General features: G+C 37.5%; 3 protein-coding genes across 9 annotated transcripts; 2 read left to right on the forward strand and 1 right to left on the reverse strand.

Annotated features, from left to right (window-relative positions):
* The first annotated feature begins 5,432 nt into the window (after window positions 1-5,432).
* LOC138869539 (uncharacterized) lies at window positions 5,433-6,065 on the forward strand. The gene has a single exon (XM_070147164.1). It carries the CDS (start codon window positions 5,433-5,435, stop codon window positions 6,063-6,065), a length of 633 nt encoding a protein of 210 aa, XP_070003265.1.
* A 9,339-nt stretch (window positions 6,066-15,404) lies between these two features.
* Window positions 15,405-24,280, reverse strand: LOC104248722 (uncharacterized). Of its 7 annotated transcripts, XR_011407720.1 has the most exons (6): window positions 24,096-24,280; window positions 23,903-23,996; window positions 17,981-18,171; window positions 17,749-17,898; window positions 16,753-17,673; window positions 15,405-16,648 (listed from the first exon to the last, which is right to left on the reverse strand). XR_011407720.1 is itself a non-coding variant. In XM_070174745.1 (5 exons), the coding sequence occupies exons 3-5, from the start codon at window positions 18,181-18,183 to the stop codon at window positions 17,628-17,630; spliced, it is 399 nt and encodes a 132-aa protein (XP_070030846.1). In that variant the 5' UTR covers window positions 18,184-18,211; window positions 23,910-23,996; window positions 24,096-24,280; the 3' UTR covers window positions 15,405-17,627. The 7 variants fall into 7 exon arrangements, 2 of the variants coding, with proteins under 2 accessions (XP_070030846.1, XP_070030844.1); XR_011407719.1 differs by having other exon boundaries at window positions 15,405-17,673; window positions 23,910-23,996; XR_011407718.1 differs by having other exon boundaries at window positions 15,405-17,673.
* LOC104248723 (glycosyltransferase BC10-like) lies at window positions 19,138-22,500 on the forward strand. Its single transcript, XM_009805027.2, has 2 exons — window positions 19,138-20,599; window positions 22,089-22,500. The coding sequence occupies exon 1, from the start codon at window positions 19,450-19,452 to the stop codon at window positions 20,587-20,589; it is 1,140 nt and encodes a 379-aa protein (XP_009803329.1). The 5' UTR covers window positions 19,138-19,449; the 3' UTR covers window positions 20,590-20,599; window positions 22,089-22,500.
* Window positions 24,281-24,514: the final 234 nt, after the last annotated feature.

Below are 24,514 nucleotides of genomic sequence, written 5' to 3' on the forward strand. Positions count from 1 at the left end.
TCATTATAGATGTGATGAATCATTTTAGCAAACATTCAGGACAAAGAATAAATTTTGCAAAATCAAAATTATTCTTTTCAAAAAATAGCACGAATAATGACTGGATATCAGCAATAGACTGTTTCCATATCAAGGAGGGAACAAATTTTGGACGCTATTTGGGTTTTCCAATGTTTCACACACGTCAAAAAAAGGCGGACTTTCAATTTCTGTTAGATAATTTTAAAGTTAAATTAGCAGGATGGAAAACAAAGTTTCTTACAATGGCAGGACGATCTACTCTTATCAAATCAACTCTCAATAACTTGCCAAACCATATTATGCAATATATTCACATTCCGGCGTCAATTATAAAAAGGATGGAACAATACCAACAAAATTTTCTATGGGGATCTACAACAACGAGGAAAAAGATTCACCTTATTAAATGGGAAAAAATAACACAACCCACTGATATGGGAGGTTTAGGAATTCAAAGTCTTCAACAAAAGAATAATGCTTTACTGGGTAGTTTAGCATGGAGGATATTTCATTCGCGTCAAAGTCTATGGGCTCAAGTTTTGATTAATAAATATGTTCCTTTATGTTCCGCCACAAATCACTCCACTATTTGGTGTAACATAATAAAAGGATGGAAATCTTGCCAAATAGGATTACATTGGAAAATTGGTACAGGTGAGCATATAAAATTCAGGGATGATACGTGGATAAAGCCTGGCCTAACAATTCGTTCTTTAATAAGTGGCTCATTACCAAGTTCACATCTTAATAATAATATTAGTTCAATTTACAAGTGCAATAGTTGGAACTGGAACAACCTCCCTTTTTAGTTCCCGGAGGAATTAAGAAATGTAATTGGGAGCACTTATATCTCCAAGTACAATTGCGAAGATGACCATATTTTCTGGGCATTAACTAGGGATGGAAAATTTACGGTAAATTCTATCTATAAAGCTCTACATAATCAAGTTAAAAATGAAAATAGTACCACTGTCCATTTCAAATGGATTTGGGACCTGCCAATACATTCTAAAATCAAATATTTCATTTGGTTACTTAATCATAATAGACTACCAACCTTGCAATACCTACATCATCTTAACATCACTGATAACGCAGAATGCACTTACTATCACAAAGAAGAAGAATCCTTAAATCATTTGTTTCTTACATGTACGAATGCAAAAAAAATCTGGAATATGTTGGGCATGGGGAGTTATATAAATACTTTGTTAACTTATAACATACCCCAGGAATGGTTAATTCCTCTACTAAATTACAGTCAGAAAAAATTTCCTTATAAATTAAATAGGCGCACTTATCTTCCATTAAGTCTTTGGAATATTTGAATAACTAGAAATAAAAATATGTATGAGGGCAGGAAAAATCTCATTAATAAAAATTTCACCACGCAACAAGCGACTGAATTCTGTTATCTAGTCGCCTCGTCACATAAAATTCAAAAAAGGATTAGAGTACCACTAAAATGGATTCCTCCAGAACCTAACATATATAAATTAAATACTGATGCAGCACATTCACAACACACTAGTAAAATGGTATTGGCGGAATATTTAGAGATCATGAGGGAAATTGGATACTGGGCTTCTCAGGTACAATACTCTCTCAAGCGCCTATTACCACATAAATACTTGCTCTATTACAGGGACTTACGTTGGCGGTGCAACACAATTTAACACCAATTCAAGTGGAAATTGATGCTAAAGAGGTACTTAGCCTACTTCAGAATAATAATATACTACATGCTAATCTACTAAATGATTGCAGGCACCTACTGAGACAGCTACATGATCCATCAGTAAGCCATGCATACAGAGAGCAGAATAGATTAGCAGATCGACTAGCAAATGCAGGAAGCTTTTTGAATGGAGACTCTACTATGTAGACTTTTGTTGAACCACCACTTTTTGTTAGTAAGATATGGGATGAGGACAAGCTTAGTATATCTACTACCCGCTTGCTACCACATTGTACATATGACTTGCAAGTACAACTTGTAGTGTGTGAAACTAGAAGTTATGTCAATAGTCACAATATTTTGAGATGTTGTACGAGTAACTTGCTTGCTAAAACTACAAACAATATAGCTAGTAGTAGTAATGGTTTACCTTATATAGTGCAACTTAAGCACGAAAACCTCTGTATGCATATGTTTGTTTAATAGAATATCTATCTTTATTACCAAAAAAAACATTCAATTAACTAAAATATGCCTTATTTCCTTTATATAGAGAATATGTCGCAATTGCACTATTTTTAAAATTATATTATCCTCGTATATGAAGTAACAACACAAACTTAAGATAAACATATGAACAATTAACTGATGTAATAAATTCTTTAAATTTATATAAATTTACAGGCAGAGAGATATAAAGTACAGATTTCAATTAGTTAGTTTTTTTTTGTTTTGATTTCCCCCCTTTTGATATTCTTTATTGGAGCTATTGTTTCTTTGGTGACTTCAAACCAACGATCCTGAAATTGTAAGTGAAGGTGCTAATAGGAGTGGCAAATGGGTAGGTTGGGCTGAATTCGAGCGGGTCAAGATGGGTTAGGTCAATAAAGTTAAAATAGCACGGTCTAGCCAATTTTCGGACTGGTCATTCAAAAATAGCCAGTGTTTGCCAAGTCATTGAAAAATAGCCACTATTTTGCTGTAACAGAGGCTGGTCCAGCATAATATACTGGAGTTCGGTGCACCTGTGTATGAACTTCCACCATATTATGCTGGACCGGAATACTTTGTTGGTTCCAGTATATTATGTTGGACCGGTATATTATACTGGAACTCCAGTATATTAGACTGGAGTTCCTGTAAAATATACTAGAACTCCAGTATATTATGCTGAAGTATTTTTTGTGGATTTTGAACAGTGTTTTCGTTCAGATTTATCTTTACATGAAAAGTGGCTAAATTTCGATTATTTTTGAAACTGTGTCTATTTTTGAATGACCACTTGTAAATCTGGCTATTTTTGAATTTCTCCCGTCAATAAATGGGTCAATGCCCACCCAGCCCAAAGTATACTTGGGCTAAGATGGGCTGGGTCAAGATGGCTAAACAATGGGTCATAGTCCAACCCGCCCAACTTGCCCCATGTTTTATAACAATGCCCATCTTACATAACAAAGCCTTTTACCTTAAAATGTGTAAGTTGAAAAATATTTTGCGGGACGGGTTGGGATGGGTGGGTGGTGCAGAAAATTGAAAATACAAAGAAAAAAGTAAAAAAAAAATTGTCGGGGTTGGAGGGGAGTAGGGTGTAGGGTGGGTGGGTGGTGCAGGAAAAAAAAACTTGAAAATAAAAAAAAGTAATTTTTTTTTGTCTAAGGGGGTTTGCACGGGGGAGGGGGGTTAATGGGTAGGGTGGGTGGATGGTGCAGAAAAATAAAAAAAATAGAAAATTGAAAATACAAAAAAAAAAGTAAAATTGGAACAACTAAGTAAATTTTTAGATAAGTTGGGTTGAGATCCCTTTGTTTTGGATGGGTTTTATGAGTTGTATTTGTGCTGCTTAATGGGCCAGAATGAGTTATAAAAAATAGAAATTTTACCTCCTATAGCAAAGGTTAACACTTTATTTATTTTAAATAAATACCATTTTAGAAATTTATATTCTATAGATACCTTTTAATGTTTATAGCAAAATATCTAATTTTGGTTACCTCCTACCCCTAAGCCACTAAATACGCTATTCAGTTACACTATTTTCTTTCTCTCTCTACTTTGATACATGTCATTCTCTTATCCATTCCCTGTTTTGAGCCTTAAATTTCTCTGATTAGGGGACTTTGCATCCATGACCAAGAACCTTGACTCTCTTGTCTTCTCATTGTGCACATACGACACAATGAATCCAATGACAAATCAAAGAGTCATGGCATACATTAGAGCCTCCTGCTAACGTGCACTTGTGACCCATTTCCATGGCGAAACGAGGACGGGGGAGACCCAGGAAACACGCAGAGAATGGAACAACGACAACAATGGACAATACTAAAAGTGGATATGGAAATGATGCTAATTTGAATACCCCGCTATCACAAGTGATGACGAGTGAGAATAGTCTAGTATCTATAAGCCCTCAAATGGGTGAGGCATCTAGATCAAAATCAGATAGACCAGAGGTAGCTGGAATTCAATTGCAACATACACCTTATATTCAAGCTGCAACTCAATCTAAAGATGAAGTGAGTCAAATTCAACTGATGAAGGAGGATGGGGAGAAGGCGAATCAACCTAAGACATGGTCTGGTTTGTTTTCTCAAAATCGAGTAGCGGCTAATGGTATGCCTTTGTCTTTTATTCCTCCCACAGTAATCGATGGTAGACCTATAGTAACATTGGAGCATTCTGAAATTGTGAAGCAAATTGAGGAATGGAGGAATGCACTGGTGCTTTATGTGATTGGTGAAACCCCAAATTTTTCTTATATGAGTAGTTATATTGCTCGTAATTGGAATTCAGTGGCAGCCCCTGATATATATCTGCATGATGATGGATTTTATATTGTTAAATTCAAAAACATCCATGATAGGGATGAGATCCTATACTCAGGGCTATATACTATTAATAGTATGCCAATGATTCTAAAGGTTTGGTCATCAGATTTTGATTTCAAACAGGAATTTCCTAGAACTATGCCCTTATGGATTAGATTTCCTAATTTACCATTAAACTGCTGGGGCTCGATTACTCTAAGCAAAATTGCTAGCCGACTTGGAAATCCTCTGTTTGCGTATGAATGTACCAGAAAGCAGATCAGAGTGTTGTATGCTAGAGTGTTAGTCGACATGGATGTGATACATGAATTGCGGATGGAAATTGAAATAGTTGATCCATCTAGACGGACATTTGCACAAGAAGTCACTTATGATTGGAAACCTGTGTTTTGCAAAGCTTGTGTCATGTATGGGCATGAGTGTAAAATAGACAATAGAAAGGTGAATCAACAGCTGAGACATGGCCCAGTACATCAAGAGCAACCAAGGAAAGGGCAGATAGACAAAGGGGGGCAAAGGGGAGCACAAAAGGACTTGAATATGCAATGGGTTAGCAAGCCTCCACAGAATAAGAAACCTATAAATGTTTCGATACAACAGATGAGGCCTGAGAATCAATTACAAAAGAACGATCAGAGTGAGAGGAAGCAATCTCCTGGGAAAGGGATTGTTGTTGTGACCCCTCAAACAGAACAAGCAGGAAAGATAGTTAATATTGGTTCTTCCTCTCAGGTACAGAGGCCGGACACTATGTCATATTCAGCTCTCGTTCAGCAAGGAACAAGTAACTTACAAGTGGGGGCTCCTGTGAGAACTAGTAATGTTTTCTCTCCTCTGTCTAAAAGAATTTTGTGTGTTGATGAAGCAGGTAAACCTCCAGATAGAAGGAATGAACAACCTTTACAATGAATTGGCTTATATGGAATGTGAGGGGCATGAATAATCCCTTCAAGCAGAGGGAGATAGGAAACTATTTGAAGAAGCATAGAATAAAACTAGTAGGGATACTTGAAACTCGAGTGAAGGTAGCTAAGTTTACTAATAGCCTAGCCAAAATTGCTAAAGGATGGAAGTTTGCTCATAACTATGCACATGCTGTAAATGGTAGAATATGGCTAATATGGCATGATGTTGTTGTTAATGTTTCAATATTGGACATACATGGACAATATATTCATTGTAAAGTTGTTGATAGAAAGTCTAATTTTAAATGTGTAATGACAGTGATATATGGAAAGAATACTATAGCGGAAAGAAGAAACCTATGGGCTGGACTTTTGAGGGTTGGAAGTGCTATAAATGAACCATGGTGCATCTGTGGTGATTTTAATACTCCCTTACACTCTACATACAGAACAGGTGGGCAGTCAGTCACAAAATATGAAACAAGAGAATTTCAGCAAGTCTTAGACTTTCTCAACTTGATAGATATGAAAGCTTCTGGAAGATTTTTTTTACTTGGACAAATAGGCATGTATGGAGCAGAATTGACAGAGCTTTATGTAATGCTCCTTGGATCATGGAATTTGGTAATCTAACAGCTCAGTTTAGGGAGAATTTTTTTTCCAGATCACACCCTTATCCACATTGAGCATACTAATGTTAACAGCTTTATGAGGAGACCTTTCAGATTCATCAATGTGATAGCTGACAATGATAAATTCCTACAACTAATAGCTAGCATTTGGGAACAAGACGTCCAGGGGACATGCATGTTTAGGGTCTGGTCTAAATTAAAATTGTGCAAAGACCCTTTGAAGGATCTTATGTGCAGGGAGGTGGGTAGTATTGACAAAAGGGTAAATGAATCTAGAGATAATCTGCAGAATATCCAGACTTTACTTACTTTGCATACAGATATTGGCTTGATGGGAAAGGAGAAGGAAGCATTGGATGAGCTAAATAAGTGGTCGGACATACAGGAAAGAATTCTAAAGCAAAAAGCTAAGGCACACTGGATAAATGTTGGGGATGGGAATAATAGATATTTTTTGCTTGTATGAAGGCTAGGGCCAATTCAAACAATATATCTGTATTAAAGGGAGGTGATGGTAGAGTATTGCAGAAGCATGATGATATTAAGGATGAAATCCTTCAGTTCTATAAAGGGCTCCTAGGATCTGATACTGACAGAGTGCCTTGTATTGACTTGAATATTATGAGACAGGGACCTAGTCTTACCATGCAACAACAAAGGGATATGTGTTCGGAGATAACTCAAGAGGAAATCAAAGCTGCTCTCTTTGATATTGATGATAACAAGGCCCCAGGGATTAATGGGTTTAATGCTCTATTTTTTAAAAAAGCTTGGCCTATTGTTAGAGAGGATGCATGTGAAGCTGTTCAGGAATTCTTCCAAAGATGCAAAATGCTAAGAGCTGTGAACAATACAGTGGTGACTTTGGTGCCAAAATCTACTCATCCAGAGACTGTGCGAGATTTTAGACCTATAGCATGTTGTTCTACTCTTTATAAAATTATATCCAAAATCATCTCAGGAAGAATCAAAGGTGTAATTGATAAAATAGTAGGGCATAGTCAGTCTGCCTTCATACCTGGAAGACTTATATCAGATAACATAATTTTAAGCCATGAGTTGGTCAAAGGGTACACTAGAAAACACATATCTCCAAGGTGTATGATCAAGGTAGACTTGTAGAAAGCTTATGATTCAGTAGAATGGTACTTCATTGAACAAATGCTTAAAGAACTTGGATTTCCCGAGAATGGTATTATGGATCATGACATGTATAAACTTAGTTAGTTACACTTTATTGATTAATAGGGGTTAGTCAGATACATTGAAGGCAAGGAGGGGTTTGAGACAGGGTGATCCTATGTCTCCTTACATTTTTGTGTTGCTTATGGAATATTTAAACAAGTGCTTGGGTACATTGAAGGATGAGCCTGAGTTTAATTTTCACCCGAGATGCCAGAAGTTGGGAATCACACACCTTTGCTTTGTAGATGATTTGCTACTGTTTGCTAGGGGAGATACCAAGTCAGTCCAGATGCTTAGGAATAGATTTGCCCTATTCTCTGAGGCTTCTGGGCTAAAAGCAAATCTAAACAAAAGTCAAGTCTATTTTGGAGGGATAGATGAGGATACAAGAATGAATATTCTGAACTTGCTGGGGTATGAGATGGGGGAATTGTCGTTCAAATATCTTGGAGTTCCTCTGTCGACTAAAAGACTCACAGCTATACAATGCTGGCCATTGGTGGATAAGATTACATCTAGAATTACTTCTTGGATGGCTAAAAGCTTGTTATATGCAGGGAGGCTGCAGCTCATCAAAGCTGTCTTATTTGGGGTTCAAGCATACTGGTCACAGTTATTTCTTCTGCCTCAGAAAGTGATTAAACTAATTGAGGCTACATGTAGAAGTTACTTATGGACAGGTGAAGCCACTATCTCTAGAAGAGCCCTAGTAGCATGGGAGAAAATCTGTTTACCTAAAGGAGTAGGAGGACTAAATGTTCTTAACTTAAGGATATGGAACCAGGCTGCTATATGCAAGTTGTTCTAGGCTCTAAGCCAATACAAGGAGAAATTATGGATCACATGGATACATACATACTATATAAAGAAACTGGATCTATTCACTATGGTGGTGCCAAATCAGGCTTCATGGATGGTTAGGAAAATAATGAATATGAGAAAGAATTGGCATAAACTAAGTACTTGTTCTCAGCTAACCAAGAGGGGAAAGTTTCAGATTACAGCTGCTTATAAAACTTTGAGAGGTACAATAGTAAATGTTCCTTGGAAGAAGTTGACTTGTCACAATGCTGCTGCTCTTAAACAAGTATTCATTCTATGGCTTGCATTGCTTAGTAAACTAAGAACCAAAGATGTCTTACTGAGTTGGGCATTAGTGTGGATAGTGTATGTATGTTATGTAATTCCTGCCCAGAAACCTCTTCACATATCTTTTTTGAATGTCCTTACTCAAGATCAATCTGGCAGGATGTGCTAAGTTGGATGAAGTGGCAAAGAACCATCTTGAACTGGGAATTGGAGTGGCGATGGGTTTCTGAGATAGCTAAAAGAAGAACTGCACCAGGTGTTCTGCTAAAGGCATGTTTTGCTGTTGTTATATATGAAATATGGATTGAGAGGAATAATCGGGTGTATCAACACAAGGACAAAAGCAGGGAGGCAATACTACATGACTTGAAGACTTATCTATGTATAAGAGTTAGAGACAACGGGAAATTATTTGAGTTTATTTGTTCATTATAGGTGTTTTGACGTTCACTATAGGTATCTGGATGTTTTTAAGGCTTCTAGTTGCATAGGATACAGTTTATTTGAGAGGGGCATGAACTAGTTTGTTTTGCCCTCGTTTTGTACAGCTACTCGGTAATTAATAAAATTTCTTTAATTGCCAAAAAATCAAAGAGTCATACAACAAACCTAGTGAAGTTATAAAAAGCAAAACACGAAATTTAGGAGAGTGAATTAAACGAAAAATTAAAACTTCACCATGAACAATGTATGAAACTGAAGCTTTTCTGCTTCGACGTTCTCTTCTCTATTGAGCTGAACCCGACCCGCTTGACGATTTAGGTGTTATTTGCTTGCTAATTGGACCCAATATTTGGCCCTTGTCCTTTTAGCTATTTTTCCAATTTTATTCCACAAAAGAGCACTCTTCTACAAATAATTGGCACTCCATTATGCAATCGCGCCGATCAGCTTCTGCTACTGATACGTCCAATTTTGCTATGCATGCTATCTTTGGCATAGGGTCTCTAATGGTTGCATATACATACATGTTGGGAACAGTGAGATTCAGGATTTTTGCTTGACGGCAGCTTCGTCGGAAATTAGGGTTTGTTCTTGAATAAAGATGACGGAGTTTGGGGCTGAGCAACCTGATTTTCTGTTAATATATTTCAATGTATCGTGCTGTATTTTTATGTATTTCATTGTATTCATTGTAATTTAATGTATCTCGCTGTATTCCATGTATTTCATTGTATTCACTGTCTTTTTTTCATTGTATTTCAATGTATCCCGTTGTATTCTATGTATTTCATTGTATTCACTGTCTCGCTATATGCCATGAATGTATTCATATATTTTTTTAATTAATATAATTTATGTATTCAGATGTATTATATAATTTCTCCAAAGATTGCTATGTTTTTGGGGTATTTTTCGGTTGAGAATCCTTTTTATAACTAGAAATACAAAATTTATGTGTTGTAATTGAGTTTGTTGAGTTATATTAAAAGTATATTGTGTTAATTGATTCCCTTTATATTTAAATGTAATCTCATGTTTCACGACGTGAATACAATCGAATACAGTCGAATACAATAATATATCCAGCAGTAATCTCATGTTTGACGCCATGAATACAGTCGAATACAATAATATATCCAGCAGTAATCTCATGTTTGACGCCATGAATACAGTCGAATACACTCGAATACAACAACTGATTAGCTGGACTTCCCTGATTCACGCCTATTTTTGCTACTGTATTCATGAATAGAGTAGCTTAAATACATCTAATACATCTTATAACAACAGAAAACATATCTACAATCCGTAATATAGCAAATGGTATCTATAGATAGCTAATTACCACTAAAAGATAGTGCTTTATGAAAATTTCTCTAAAAAATAATAGGTAAACTTAGGCACAACCCAAATAGATTCATAAGCTAAAATATTTGTAGACCAACCCATTAATTTCTCGGCGAATTGGGCAAGTTGGATAGGTTTGGGCTCAAATTACCACCCCTATCATCTTGCAACCCCTTGTCGATTTCAGATAGTTAAGAGTTAAATATCTTACGTAGAGAGTCCGAAACTGAAATGATGTATTTTTGTACTTAAAATACGTTTATACAGTTAAAAAAAGTTATATTTCTACATAAAACACAATATAATACTGCGTTTTACTTTAACGGAAAGTTAGTCGTCAAAGTTAAACGCAGTATAATACTGCGTTTAATTTAATAAATTATTTTTTGTAGGAAAACGCAGTATAGTACTACGTTTAAAGAAAATGCAGTATTATACTGCGTTTTCCTTTAATAAAATATAACCCCTCCTTCTTCCCCACGACACAGACCTTCCATTTTTAAAAAACAAACCTCCCCCACCACTGCTGGTCCCCCCTCCCCGCGATTAAAAAAAATCTTAGGCCCCGCCCGTCACACAAAAAGTGAAGAGCGTAGGTCCCGCATACAACCCAAGCCTTGGATTCCTTCTTTCGGGGTCAAAATTTCGAATTTCCGATATTTGAAAAAACTTAAATCGAGGTATTTCGATTTACTTTATGTCAAAACTCGTAGAGCATATGCATATTTGTTTTCTTGAATGTGTTTCCACGTTGATTTGTGTTATGTTTGCGATTAAATTTATATGTTATTTTTACCCGGATTGAATTATTAGCCTTGGGACAAAAAATACTTAAAACTTGATAAATAATTTTTATTGTTAATGAAATTGTTCACAAATATCTTTTACTGTTTTATATATAATTTCGTGAATGTTATGTTCATATGTTTGTTGTTTTTATTTAGTTTAGATTATTTATTTGCTTAAAGAATAGTGACCTTTTAGCGTAGTAAAATATAGAGCTTTTTAGCGTAATAAAATATAGAGCCTTTTAGCGTAGTAAAATAAGGAGCCTTTTATCATAGTAAAATATAGAGTCTTTTAGCGTAGAGTCTCTGTAGTTTAAGTATGTACTAACTACAAACTCTATCCAATTATATTTTACAAAATTAATTATTTAATTTATAAAATAAACTTACAAAACTAACAAATTAATATATGTTGTCAAATTAACTCAAATATCGAGCCTGGAACCCATAGATAATTACTCAGTCCAATTAAATAATTAATTATTTAATTTATTAAGCTAACAAAATTTTAAACTTATTGAAATTGACACACATAATAATTAAGAATAGCTTGGTGCTATTGAGCCTCAAATATCGAGCCTGGAACCCCTAGATAATTACTCAATCCAATTAAATAATTAATAATTTAATTTATTAAACTAACAAAATTTTAAACTTATTGAAATTGACAAACATAATAATTAAGGATAGCTTGGTGCTGCTAGGCCTCAAATATCGAGCCTAGAACTCATAGATAATTACTCCGTCCAATTAAATAATTAATAATTAAATTTATCAAACTAACAAAATTGTAAACTTATTGAAATTGACACACATAATAATTAAGGATAGCTTGGTGCTACTGAGCCTCAAATATCGAGCTTGAAACCCATAGATAATTACTCCGTTCAATTAAATAATTAATAATTAAATTTATTAAAGTAACAAAATTTTAAACTTATTGAAATTGACACACAGAATAGTTAAGGATAGCTTGGTGCTACTAGGCCTCAAATATCGAGTCTGGAACCCATAGATAATTACTCTGTCCATGCATAAAATTAAATATTTAATTTATTAAAACACAAACACACAATTAATATTGTTTAAATTACAGTAGACGACATGGACTTGCAGCCTGTGCATCCTGGACCAGTCGCGGATCAGATATTAGTTTTACAGGGCGACCATAGGTCCGCCAATGTATGGGAGGGACATCTATTGGATCAGATTCTCCGCACCAGGAAACCGGACGACTTGTGGGACTTTTTGAGGGAGAGAGTTTTCCATCCCCGCGTAGTCCATCGCCTGCGTGATACTGGCTTCCTTAGGATTTTTGAGATTGGGCAGATGCAGCTCGATTGATCTCTGATCACGGCATTGATAGAGCGGTGGCGACCGGAGACTCACACCTTTTACCTGCCTACTGGAGAGGCTACCATCACGCTTCAGGATGTTCAGGTTTTGTATGGGCTGCGTGTAGATGGACTGGCCGTTGCACTACCCCAGTATATGAGAGCTATGACATGTCCCCAGTATTTGGATTTGATGGGGCAGTATACTGGTTTCAGACCACAGGGCAAGGCTGCACTTAGAGGGGGCAGTCGCATTTCTGTGACAGCTATCAGAGAGCATATGGAGGTATTGCAGCCCGACATTATCGGCGAGATAGAGGATATCCATATTTACTGGTACACGAGGTTGGCGATGTTCCTTCTTTTTAGGGGTGTCTTGTTCCCGAACACTTCGGGAAATCTAGTGAGTCTGCGCTTTCTGCATCATCCGCAGCAGCTAGATGAGTTACCCCAGTACAGCTGGGGTGCTGCTGTTCTAGCATACTTGTACAAGAGTATGTGTCGGGCGAGCATGGTCACCCAGGTGGACATATGTGGTTTTCTGCCGCTTCTACAGGTGACAACATTTTTGAATACTCCGTTCATTACTCCGAATTTTATATAGTCAAAATGACTCTAAAATTTTACGTCAACCTTTTATCTTAGGTTTGGTCCTGGCAGGGAATCCTGCCGTTGCAGCCGCCTCTACCACCACTAGAGCCGGGTGTAGCACCTCCGTTTCTCCCTCTAGCTACGAGGTGGGTTCTCCGCCGTGGGAACTTCCGAGGTACTGATGCTCATCATAATCTCCCCCTTACCAGGGATGTGTTAGATATGCTGGTGGCCGGACAGGTAAAATATGTACCTAAACTTACTTGTTATAAATTCACTTGTGTTGCGCATACTCACTTTTATGTTATTATTTCATAGTTCATCTGGATTCCATACAGCGATGAGTTGCTAGCTCATCTGCCCGATTATTGCTTAGTCGACTGACTGCTTTGGAGAACTTCTGTCCTAATGATGTGCTTCGATGTGGTGGAGCATCATGCCACAGAGCGTGTACTTCGCCAGTTTCACCATCCCTAGACTATACCGGGGGAGCCTGCATGGGTGCCTACACATTATCAGCGGGATGACCGTACTAGGGTGGACGATGAATTTGTAGGATGACTAGAGGCACAGGTCCATATTTGGGACCAGCGAGAGGAGTTGATTCTGCCACCACCTTCACAGATCCACGATGTGACTATTGAACTGTATACGTCATGGTACCGCCGTCAGACACGACTGATGATCGGGAACCCCATTCATGTACTTGACTATCGGTACAGACCATACGACGGGAGGCACGAGGCACTGGTATGTTTTTGTGGGATAGGTCTTATAATTGTGATATAACGTTATTTAATTAATATTTTAAATGTTGCGCAGGCTATTGGGCATCACATGTTCTACCAGTTGGGACAGGAGATGCAGCAGCATGGCGACAATGCTGCAGTCATTGAGTATGGCCGGCGGGTGGAAGAGCTGGCTCTCCGGACCCTGCAGCGAACCAGAGATGGCGCGAGGTTGGATCACGAGGCTGAGTATGCGGTGCCAGAGGAGTACCATCGAGGTAGGCCTATCCCACGAGGCAGGGGTAGGGCACGAGCCAGGGCTGCCCCACGAGGTAGGGCTGTCCCACGAGGCAGGGGTGCCCCACGGGTTCGCGGGGGACGGGAAGGAGGTGGTCCCCAACAAGGGGGCGTTGAAGCACCTGTCGACCCACCTGTTAAGGCACATGATGAGGATCTTGGAGATTATTAGCCGGGTTATTTCCCTCAGCTAGATGAGTCTTCCAGCAGCATGCCATCGTACAGCCTTCAGCTATCTCTGCCAGTATAACAGGTCACCCCGTCAGATATATTATTGATCACGAGTGCATTCGATGGAGATGTAGACCAGTTCTTTTCAGGCCCATCTACTGCAGCTGAGGATCGGCCGACCCGAGACGTGGATGGCGGGCGCAGGTTGAGTTATGCCTCATCCCCGGCGGCTGATGCAGATCTACTACAAGCGCAGGTATGTTTGTATTACTGTAAAATTTCAATTTGTTTTCTTTTCCTTAATGATTTGCCATAAATTAATTTTTAATTTTCTTATTAAGGTTTCGTCCTAGCCCATCACGGAGGCCACTGTATGTGATAATGAGGACACTATGGATGCTTATACTCAGGAAACCGACGAGACCATGGTGAGAAAATATTTTTGACTTAACACGTACAATACTGATATACATTTTCACACGCTAAGCTTAGTAATTATTTTGTAGGTGTCTAACGGCCCGACGACCCCTTCTACCGATCTTGCCAGTTGTACTATCGATGCTGCTGCACATCCTCACATAAAGAGGCAACTTGATGATGATGATCCTAATAGTGTACCAGGGCAATAGGGGATGCGACTCAGGCCAGCTGCAACACTGAAGCACACAGGTTGCGGGACTCATTGATTTACTTTTGTTTGTATTTTGTTTAAATACTACATTATGTAAATAATGGCAACAATTCTATTTTAACAACAATTTTATTTTAACTGTACAACACAAATACAAACATAGCAAACCTAACACAACACAAACAGTACAACTAATGAAAATACTTGACAAGGGAAACATAAAGATATGCTACTACGCTCAACACGTACATGTCATTATTTAGTCACGACCGCCTAGTATTCTCTGCTCCAACCACTTGAGCTGGTCTTCCAGCTTTTTTTTTTCTTCTTCCACCTCTTTGAGTTTTGACTTCAACTTCGCAACTTCTTTCTTGGATTGGCGCTCTCTTTTCCACTGGATTTTCGCAGTCGTTTCAGTTTTTTTCAGAACGACAAGACAACTCACAAAATGTAGTATTATACCACGCTTTACATATTTAATTTTTCTGAAACGAAACAGCTTTTTCGTAGTCGTTTCAGCGTTTTTTAGAATGACAAGACAACTCACAAAATGTAGTATTATACTACGTTTTACATATTAAATTTTAAGAAGGATAATAAAGGATGTCTTGATTTTATATTTTTTTTTAATTTTTAGATTGGTCTTCTTTACTAACACCAATAAGTTTAATATTTGAACAACCATATCAGCATCTCAATTCAAAAAGTCATGTTAAAAAATAATATGTAACAAGATTGTGGAACATAATTTTATTTGATAGATATTGCAACATAGACAAGTATAGACACGTATTACAAAAAATAATACGAAAATAAAAGACTAGGTATATCCTTGATAGTTGGGTACATTCGACGAACTTGCACCAGGAGTTGGATTACCACCGCCACGCACACCACCTGAAGGACATTTACGACGGTCGTGTCATGTTTGCGAGCATATGCCATATCTACGCGCATAAACGGTGTCACCAACATCCATTTGGTTTCGTATACGCGTTCTCTTTTGCACTTGCAGCTTGCACAAATAGTCCTTGTTATACACCATCTTAAAAGGTTCTGGCGGCCAATAATGCTCAGCACCCAATGGCTGCAACTGCCCACTATACGTGTCTACGTATGCAGCAACACTGTACTGCCTATCAATATAGTTGGTTGCCCCTAAACCAACTTGTTGAAAGCACTTCAAGGCATGTGCGCACGACATGTGGTAGATGGTCCATTTCCCACATGAACACAACCTGCTAGCTTCATTCGCCGTCTGTAGATTACTCCCGATGTCCGCGGATAGCGGTCTTAACTTTAAAAACACCTCGGTCGTGATCGTACTGTAAAAATGAATGCCAATGTGCTCGCCTCCTGTACCTTTCAAATCTTCGCATCGGTATTGGCATAAATTGAACATCCATGTCCATCAATGTCGATGCAGCTCCATGCCTTTCAACAAACCTCCTCGCACTTTATTTGAATATCATGCGGACCATGACAGTGACAAGCAATCCACAAGCAGACTTCAACAAGCCGTTGAATGACTCCGACACATTTGTAGTCAGGGCTCCCAATCGTCTGCCTCCATCAACATGCAATGTCCATATGTGAAGTCATGTCCCATCAGCCAAGTATAGGCTCGTGGATCTAACTGTCGGATCGCTTCCATGCGCCTCATGAATTTGCACTACTGGTGCTTAGTTGCAGCCATCCACATTTAATCATGCAAGGTCTTGTCAGGATATTTCTTCTAGAAATTGGCCTTCAGTTGCCTCACACAGTAAGGGTGGTATGCATAGGGTTCCTGTCATTTAGGCAAGTGCCGTACAGAAGTTAAAATACCACCATGTCGATTAGATATTAGACAAATACCTGAATGTTGTATGACAACGTGCTGCTTCAAGTGGTTCAAAAAAATGTCCACGTCTCTTCGCTTTCGTTGGCACAAATGGCAAAAGATAGTAAAAATATTTGTCCGTTGGCATCTACTGCAACTGTAATCAAAAGCTTAATATCATACTTTCCATAGACATAAGCACCATCTATGGAAATTACAGGACAACAATGCACAAAACCATCAATTGCTGGTTTAAATTACCAGAACGCATAGTTAAAAATATATTCGGGTCTGTCCGGACTCCGCTCACACCTCCATTCAACAACAGCCTCGGGGTTAAAGTGTTACATTGCGGCCATGTACCTAGGCAAATATGGAAAAGACTAATCACATTCGCCATAAATAAGTTCAAAGGCACGTTTGCGACCGAGATATGCCTTTCTTTTGGTTATAGTACAACCATACTCCTGGTGGACGACTGTAATACACTCTTTAATCTTGAACCTAATGGACACTTCCAAATATGGAATCAAGACAAGAAAAATCAAGTCTACATCCAGGTTGAAGTGATTCTCATTGAATATGTCCATTTCACATCTGTGGGTGCTAATAAATTTACCCACTTTACACAAACCTGATTTCTTCTTGCTGGCACGCAACATCCAGTGACAACCCATAAAGTCTCTACCACATACAGCCTTGTATACCTCTGTAATTGACTCACTTCATCTCACGGCACTATCTTACGCTGTAGATTTTTATAGCCCTGATTAGGCGAGCTTTATCGGGGAAATACATGCCCTTTACAAGCACCGCTGGTCAAAACTCATCCTACATCGCTGACTGAAATTCATCATCATCCCTTGTGAGGGCATCCACTTTCGGCATACTTGGAAAATTATCAAGGTAGGGAATATTCCGCTCATGAAAGGGCACGTGAGACTCGTACACTCTTGGTCTAACGGGAGATGGAGGAGCATACTCCCTCGTCAGCTCAGGTTTGGCATCCACTTCCTCCTCGTCATCACCCCCATCATGGAAGGGTGTGCCATCTCCAGACTCATCGGCATTGTTGTCATAATCACTATCATCTTCCTGACTTTGCGCATCTGGCAAATCACGAGTCAGTACGTCGTCTATGGGCAACTGTGTGAGGTCAGGACATCAAGTTGCTCGTTTTCACTGCACAAAAAGAACAAAATAATAAGCTACTCAACTAGATAAATACTTTACATATAGCTATATCACTTTACTTACAAGTCGTACTGTGTTGACGTTCCATGATGGATATTTTCTTGTTGGTGATGACTCCCGGATGGACCACCGTGGTCCAATACGCCAGAACTAAGCATATTCCAACTAGGGGCGGGGTCATAACTTGTAAAATCCATATCCGGACGGTACCCCCTATGAAAAATATGAGTGTTAATACAAATCCAATTCAAACATAAAATAAACATCGCTAAAGCGTAGAAAAATTGAAGTTTACCAGTCGTCTTGTGGATTATATAAAGTCGAAAAATTATTTTGTGGCTGCTCATTCGCCGGTGGTGACAAGTTTAAATCAAGGCAAGCTCTTTCATCAGCAATCTGTCCGGCAAAAACTGCTCCAGAATAACCACCCGATGACTGGAGGTTATCCCTACTATGCACACCCTCATTATTGGGAACGTCTTCAACCTTGACGTACATTTTTAACAATTTTATTACAATAAATTCCCTGTATTCATTCGGAATCCGCAAAAAAATCTCTAAGAGTTTCATCATCTTCGATGTTAAACTCAAAATAATAAGCAAACCCCTGCGGAGTCATTGAATACGGAAATCTACCGGTTACTTTAAGGTTCACCGAACGTTTCCTCACACTCATTTTTTTTTACGTAACAACGATACCAATTTAGCGTACTCCATTGTAAGCGGCATTTTAACATGACACTGTGGAGGTGAGCTATATCTCACAGAGTTATTCTCCATTACAACTTCATCTCCCCAATATAATGAAACCCTTATTTTTGGGTCTTCAGACATTATTAAAAAATGCTTGATAAGAAGAAGAGAGAAGTATGAACGGAAGTTTGAAGGAAAGTTTTGAATGGATTTTCATAAAATTCTAACGCCTTTAAATAAGGCAAGTTCGAATTTGGGGTGCAGAATTTTTTTATGTTAAACGCAGTATAATACCACGTTTTATGTATTTGAATTATTGTTATGTCAGTTATCCGCAGAACACTTATTGGTGGGCCCAAAAATTAGTGTAAACGCAGTATAATACTATGTTTCAGTATAAAATATAGTATTATAATATATTTTACACTAAAAATAAATTATTTTTTTCAGTCCTGCAGAACTCTTATTATTGGCAATAAGATTTTAAATTGTATAAACAAATTACAATAAAAATTTTAACTTTAACGACTAAATTTCCGTTAATGTAATACTGCGTTTTAGTTAGAAATGTAACTTTTTTAAAAAAAATTGTATAAACGTATTTTGTGTCCAAAAAGGCATCATTTCAATTTCGGACTCCTTACCTAGATAGCATAAAGACCAATATCGCTATTTGTCGATATATAAGGGACTAAAAATGCTAATTTCCTAACAATATTTTACATCTTTCTAAAAGCTCATCAAGGAAAGACAGCACATTGTATTACATGCGACCGAATGCATAGGATCCTAATCCACAAAAACAATCACCAAATTTGTCGTCTTTATAATTAAACCATACTCAGTCCTGATCCATATCGCCATGATAAGACCTCCACCTTTGCTTCTCTGACTCTACATTTACATTACATCACCCCCTACTTCTTCTTCTTCTCCTGACTTCTATCCCTTTTCTCCACAATCTTCTCTGTGTCAGTTGCTCTTTTTTCGCCATTGTACATGTCTAGTTAGTTATATTCAGATTTGACCCTTATCCCATTTTCTCTTTTGCTCTGATTCAGTTACTATACTATGTTGAACGCACCTTTAGTACTTTCTTTTGTACTTTTATTATCATTTCCACTGCTTTTTCTCTTCGCCCCACGAGTTCTCCCACACAAACACTCCGATAAAATCTCCCTCCCCGATGAGATCGACGACCTCGCTCTCTTCCGCCGCGCAACCCTTAATTCCATCCACAAACGTAGCGGCGGAGGCGGGCTTAGGGCTGTCTCCCGCCTTGGCACCACCAATCCACGCCGCAAAATCGCTTTCCTCTTCCTCACTAATACCGATCTCCATTTTGCGCCTCTTTGGGAACGGTTTTTTACCGGACATGAAGATTCGTTTAATATTTATGTTCATGCGGATCCTTCTAGTAAGGTCGCTTCTCCCGGAGGTGTTTTTAACGACCGTTTTATTGCCGGGAAGAGAACCCAACGCGCCTCCCCTTCCCTTATCTCCGCCGCTCGCCGCCTCCTAGCCACCGCCATCCTAGATGACTCCTCAAATTCCTATTTTGCCCTCGTTTCTCAACATTGCATTCCGCTCCACTCTTTCAGCTTTGTGTACAATTCTCTCTTCTCATCGGCGCAGTTCCCGGCGAGCCGGAGCTTCATCGAAATACTCTCCGGCGAGCCGCAGTTATGGGACCGGTACATAGCCAGAGGGGAAAACGTTATGCTACCAGAAGTGCCATTTGACCGGTTTCGGGTGGGGTCACAGTTCTTCGTGTTGTCGCTTAAGCATGCTAAGTTGGTAATTAGGGACAGGAGGTTATGGAGGAAGTTCAAACTGCCGTGTTTGAACAAGGATTCGTGTTATCCTGAAGAGCACTATTTTCCGACCCTATTATCGATGGAGGATCCGGGTAGGTGTACCCATTACACTCTTACTCGGGTTAACTGGACGGGTAGTGTGGGTGGGCATCCACATACTTATAAGCCGCTCGAGATCTCACCGGAGCTTATTTACAAGCTCCGGGAACCTCTTACTCGAGCTCACTGGACGGGCAGTGTGGACGGACACCCAGATGCTTATGACCCGCCCCAGATCTCACAGGAGCTCGGGGCATCAAATAATACGTATTCACACTTGTTTGCAAGAAAATTTTCGTCGGATTGTTTGAAGCCGTTGATGGATATAGCGGATAAGGTCATTTTCCGGGAGTAAATGGAGTCCGGTAAGTATTTTTATTTATCTTTAGCTTATTTTCTTATTTATTTTGCTTTTTGATTGTTAGATTTAACTATGGTAATTTTCTTGGCCATGTCTTAGTTGGTTTAGAGAATTCATTAATTTAACTCTATGATAGACAAATTAAAGTAAGAAAACATATCAGACAACTATTATTATGTGTTGAATGAAATAGTTTAGGTGTGGGTTAGTTACTTACTTTGTGGAAGGTTGAAATGGTTGAGGGACGCTCGGTCCGAATAATAAAAATAAAAATATTTAATTAAAAGTATATGTCATGATCCTTTGACCTCCATAAAATAGGAATAAGATTTGTATATATACTCGTAGTCATAATTTTATTAAATTTAGCGGTGGGCTTCGATTGAGATTCACATCTTATGGGCTTCGACCTGTCGTGTTATGAATAACCTTATTCTATTATCTTTATGAGTTGGAACTGTTACAACTTACAAGGTGGTCGCAAAAGTTGCCTGAAAATGGGTTTTAGTTAATTGTAGGCTTGTAGCCTGTAGATGCTCAAAATGAAATTTCAAATATTAGGATAATATTTGCATCAGATGATGTGTCAGTCAAAGTCAAGCTTTAGTTTTTCTAATATTTTCGAGTTCCCGATCCAGCCTACAAATTACTGTAAAAGATTTGAGCCAATGCTTTTTAGAAAGGTTTATCATTCAATATCAGTAATTGTATACTTTAATGCCTGTTCAAATCTGAGCCATTTCATCATTGTTCCTAAAACTTTGCTACTCCTATGTATTCACTGTTTTGTTTTGTGGTTGATATAAGCTCCTTTTGACTGGTTAAGACATCTTCCTGTAATTTAAGGGAAAGATGCCTTAACTTTCGTCCAAAGTATAGAAAGATTCCAATTTGATCTTTGTGGATGGCACAACTACCATCTAGTGTTAGTGTTAGACACCAAACTAAGCAATTTAATTCTTAAAAATAGAATGAACAACGTTAGAGTTTTACGGATTCGAGCCGTAGAACCAATCACTAATGTTTGCATTAGAGTAGTCTGTGTACATCATTACCCTTGTGGTGTATAGCCTTTTCCCAGACCCTACGCTAACATGGATGCCTTGTACATTGATCATGAATTACACTTTTTGTCTAAAAAATAAAATGGGAATACGTATCATGTATGGAAAATTCCTAACCTGTAAGTAGTTATCAATTTGGTGTAAACATATGATATGGTTTATTTGTTTCAACTGTTCCTTGAGCCGATTGTCTACCAGAAAGAACCTCTCTAGCTTCATAATTAAGGTAGGGATAAAGTTTGAGTACATACTAAATCTTTCTAGACCCACTTTTGAGATTATATTGAGTTTGTTAGTTTAGCCGATTATTTTAATCGATGGTGGGAATATTGTTTTGTCTTGTTGAATGACCTTGTTTTTGGATGTGGCATATGGGTATCTCAACAAGTCTTGACTAACGTACTGTTTATTTTTCAAATGGATTTGCAGGAATCTTATTAAAGCAATGAAGAGACAGAGGCGCAAGCGAAAAGCTCTTTTGTAATAAACAAATAATGATGCGTGTTTGTTGCGGTCTTATGTACAGAAGACAGGATAAGGTGTGAATTAGTGGTTGTGGAAATTGGTCACAACTCAAAAAAAAGATATAGGGGTGTGGGCTTAGAGTGGAGTTCCCAAAAGGGTATTTCAAGGAAAATATGGGCAAGAAGTAGCAACTGGCTCATTGCTCTTTTTTTTTCTCTTTTTCCCTTTTTTGGTTCCTAAAAAGAAAAGAAAATAAAGTCTCCCGTTTGCTCCCCCTTCTTCTCTTACCTTGTGTTGATTTCTTGTATTACAGGTTTCCTCGTGTTAATGATAGTTTTGCAGTTGGATCAAAATATAGGATCCTTCTTCCTGTCTATTTACTCTCTTTTTTAATTTTTTATCGTTTGGTAATTTGGAGTTTACTTTTGCGAAGCGCCATACTTTGATTCACGTTTTCAACGTATAAAATTTAAATATGTGAATGATCATTTATATTCCTACCACAAAGAGGCTAAAAATTGGTCAGTTGTCCAATTCGCGCATGACAAAAGAGAGCTACAACTTGGGCTATGGGAGCAAGTTGAGACAGAGACAACTTGGGACAAGGCTTAAATTGCATATTTATCTTCTTCTTTTTAGAGAGTGACTAAACAAATTTTACAATCTTTAGCTTGATTTTGTATCTGTTAGTGGATTTCATATCTTTCTGTTTTCAGCTCCATTGTTATTATTAGGTATACATGCTTTGCTCCTTTAGAAATATTAATGATACGTTATTTTCTGTTTTTATAGTTGCAAGAAATCAACAGATATGTGTTGCCGTCATTTTCTTCAAGTAACTCACAACTGTGTCATTTGAAATGCCCAAATTTTTGTGCAATTGCAGTGTAGAAAACACTAATCCACAAGAAGAAAAAAAACCCTGAATAAATGATTATCTTTCAGTTATTAGACACATTTTATTATCTTTTTGTTCGCTCCATTAGAAATTATGATAATCTTCTGTTTTTTTTAGATGCAAAACATCAACATTAGGACATTATTTTTGGAATAAAAGCAACCATAAGGGATGAAATCCTAGAGTAAGTTGCAATAGAATTGGCAAATTTAATTCATGCACTCGTAACTTACGCCGTTAAATAATTTCATTATCCAAGCATTTTGTTGGATGTGCATTTGTTGTCACATTTTTCTTTTGTGTTTAAATATGGGGCAATATCAATTTTCTATTCAACTATTCAACAAGCAAACATCATGGTATTTGGAAATAAAAAAGTTCTATTTACACAAATATTGGTATATTTTGTGTTCGGACCGTAAGACTAAAATACGGTCAAGAGTGATATATTTTGTGTTCACAAATATTTTTTCTTCTTTTTGTTTTTGGGTCAAGCTCATACTTTTGCAACTTAATTATGGTTATAATTACCTGGATATGACATTATTGTAATTATTTTCTAAACTTGATCGATTTACCTTTTACTTTAACTTTCTCATATAAAAATATTCTTTTCTCTTTTCATTTCGACAAGAGAGAACTACTTCGATTTATTCTATTGAGAATATAGTGGCATCCATTTTTATTTTTAAACATAGTAAGAATGCAAAAACCAACTACTAAGTTTGTCTCTCTTTTTTATTGAATTTAGTCCAGAATATAATATTAAAGTATTTTCTTCTCTATTTTAAAGTAGCTAAATACAACTAATATAAATAAATATTGATTATTTTAATAATAATGAATATTAATTAGGAAGGGAATTGGTTAAATGGCTTACATCATACTTTTTTTTCTCTCTCTCTCTCTATAACCAGTGGTGCAACATCTTATCTTCCCCCAGGTCTTAGTTCATGTACACCTGCTTGAAATTCCTAAATAACCAAATTAACAAATTGATTAAAATTCCAGAAGATACACTAGAAAATACATTTTATATGGTAGAACCTATTAAAGATGCGTATAAGCGATACCTTCGCAAAGTCGATTAAAGAGGTCAGTGTTGGGAAGTGTATCAAGCTAATAGAAAGAAAAGAATATTTAAGAGAGAAAAACAATAAATTGCATAAGACAAGACAAAACAAGATTTACGTGGTTCGGCAATTTTTGCCTACTCCACGGCCATACAAAGAATAACTCTTTATTAATTGAAGAGAGAAAGAAGAAGTTTTGGGATGATCTACAAATGAAAATGTAGACCCGTATTTATAGGCATTTGAATGTCTTGCCGAGGTAAGCGCTTACATCATAAGAATGCCGATGTAAGCGCTTACATCATAAGAATGCCGAGGTAAGCGCTTACATCACAAGAATGCCGATGTAAGCGCTTACATCATATTTTCATCTCTTTTTTCTTTTTCTTTTTTTTGTTTTGTCTACTTTCACGTACAAT

This window comes from Nicotiana sylvestris, chromosome 5, assembly GCF_000393655.2.
Source record: "Nicotiana sylvestris chromosome 5, ASM39365v2, whole genome shotgun sequence".
Classification (NCBI taxonomy): Eukaryota; Viridiplantae; Streptophyta; class Magnoliopsida; order Solanales; family Solanaceae; genus Nicotiana; species Nicotiana sylvestris.

Coding starts and splice junctions, on each gene's coding strand:
- LOC138869539 (XM_070147164.1), top strand. CDS start 5,433: ATGAATTGGCTTATATGGAATGTGAGGGGCATGAATAATCCCTTCAAG.
- LOC104248723 (XM_009805027.2), top strand. CDS start 19,450: ATGTTGAACGCACCTTTAGTACTTTCTTTTGTACTTTTATTATCATTT.
- LOC104248722 (XM_070174743.1), bottom strand. Junction 17,899..17,980: donor TATAATCCACAAGACGACTG/GTAAACTTCAAT, acceptor TATTTTTCATAG/GGGGTACCGTCCGGATATGG. Junction 17,674..17,748: donor ACGTCAACACAGTACGACTT/GTAAGTAAAGTG, acceptor CTTTTTGTGCAG/TGAAAACGAGCAACTTGATG.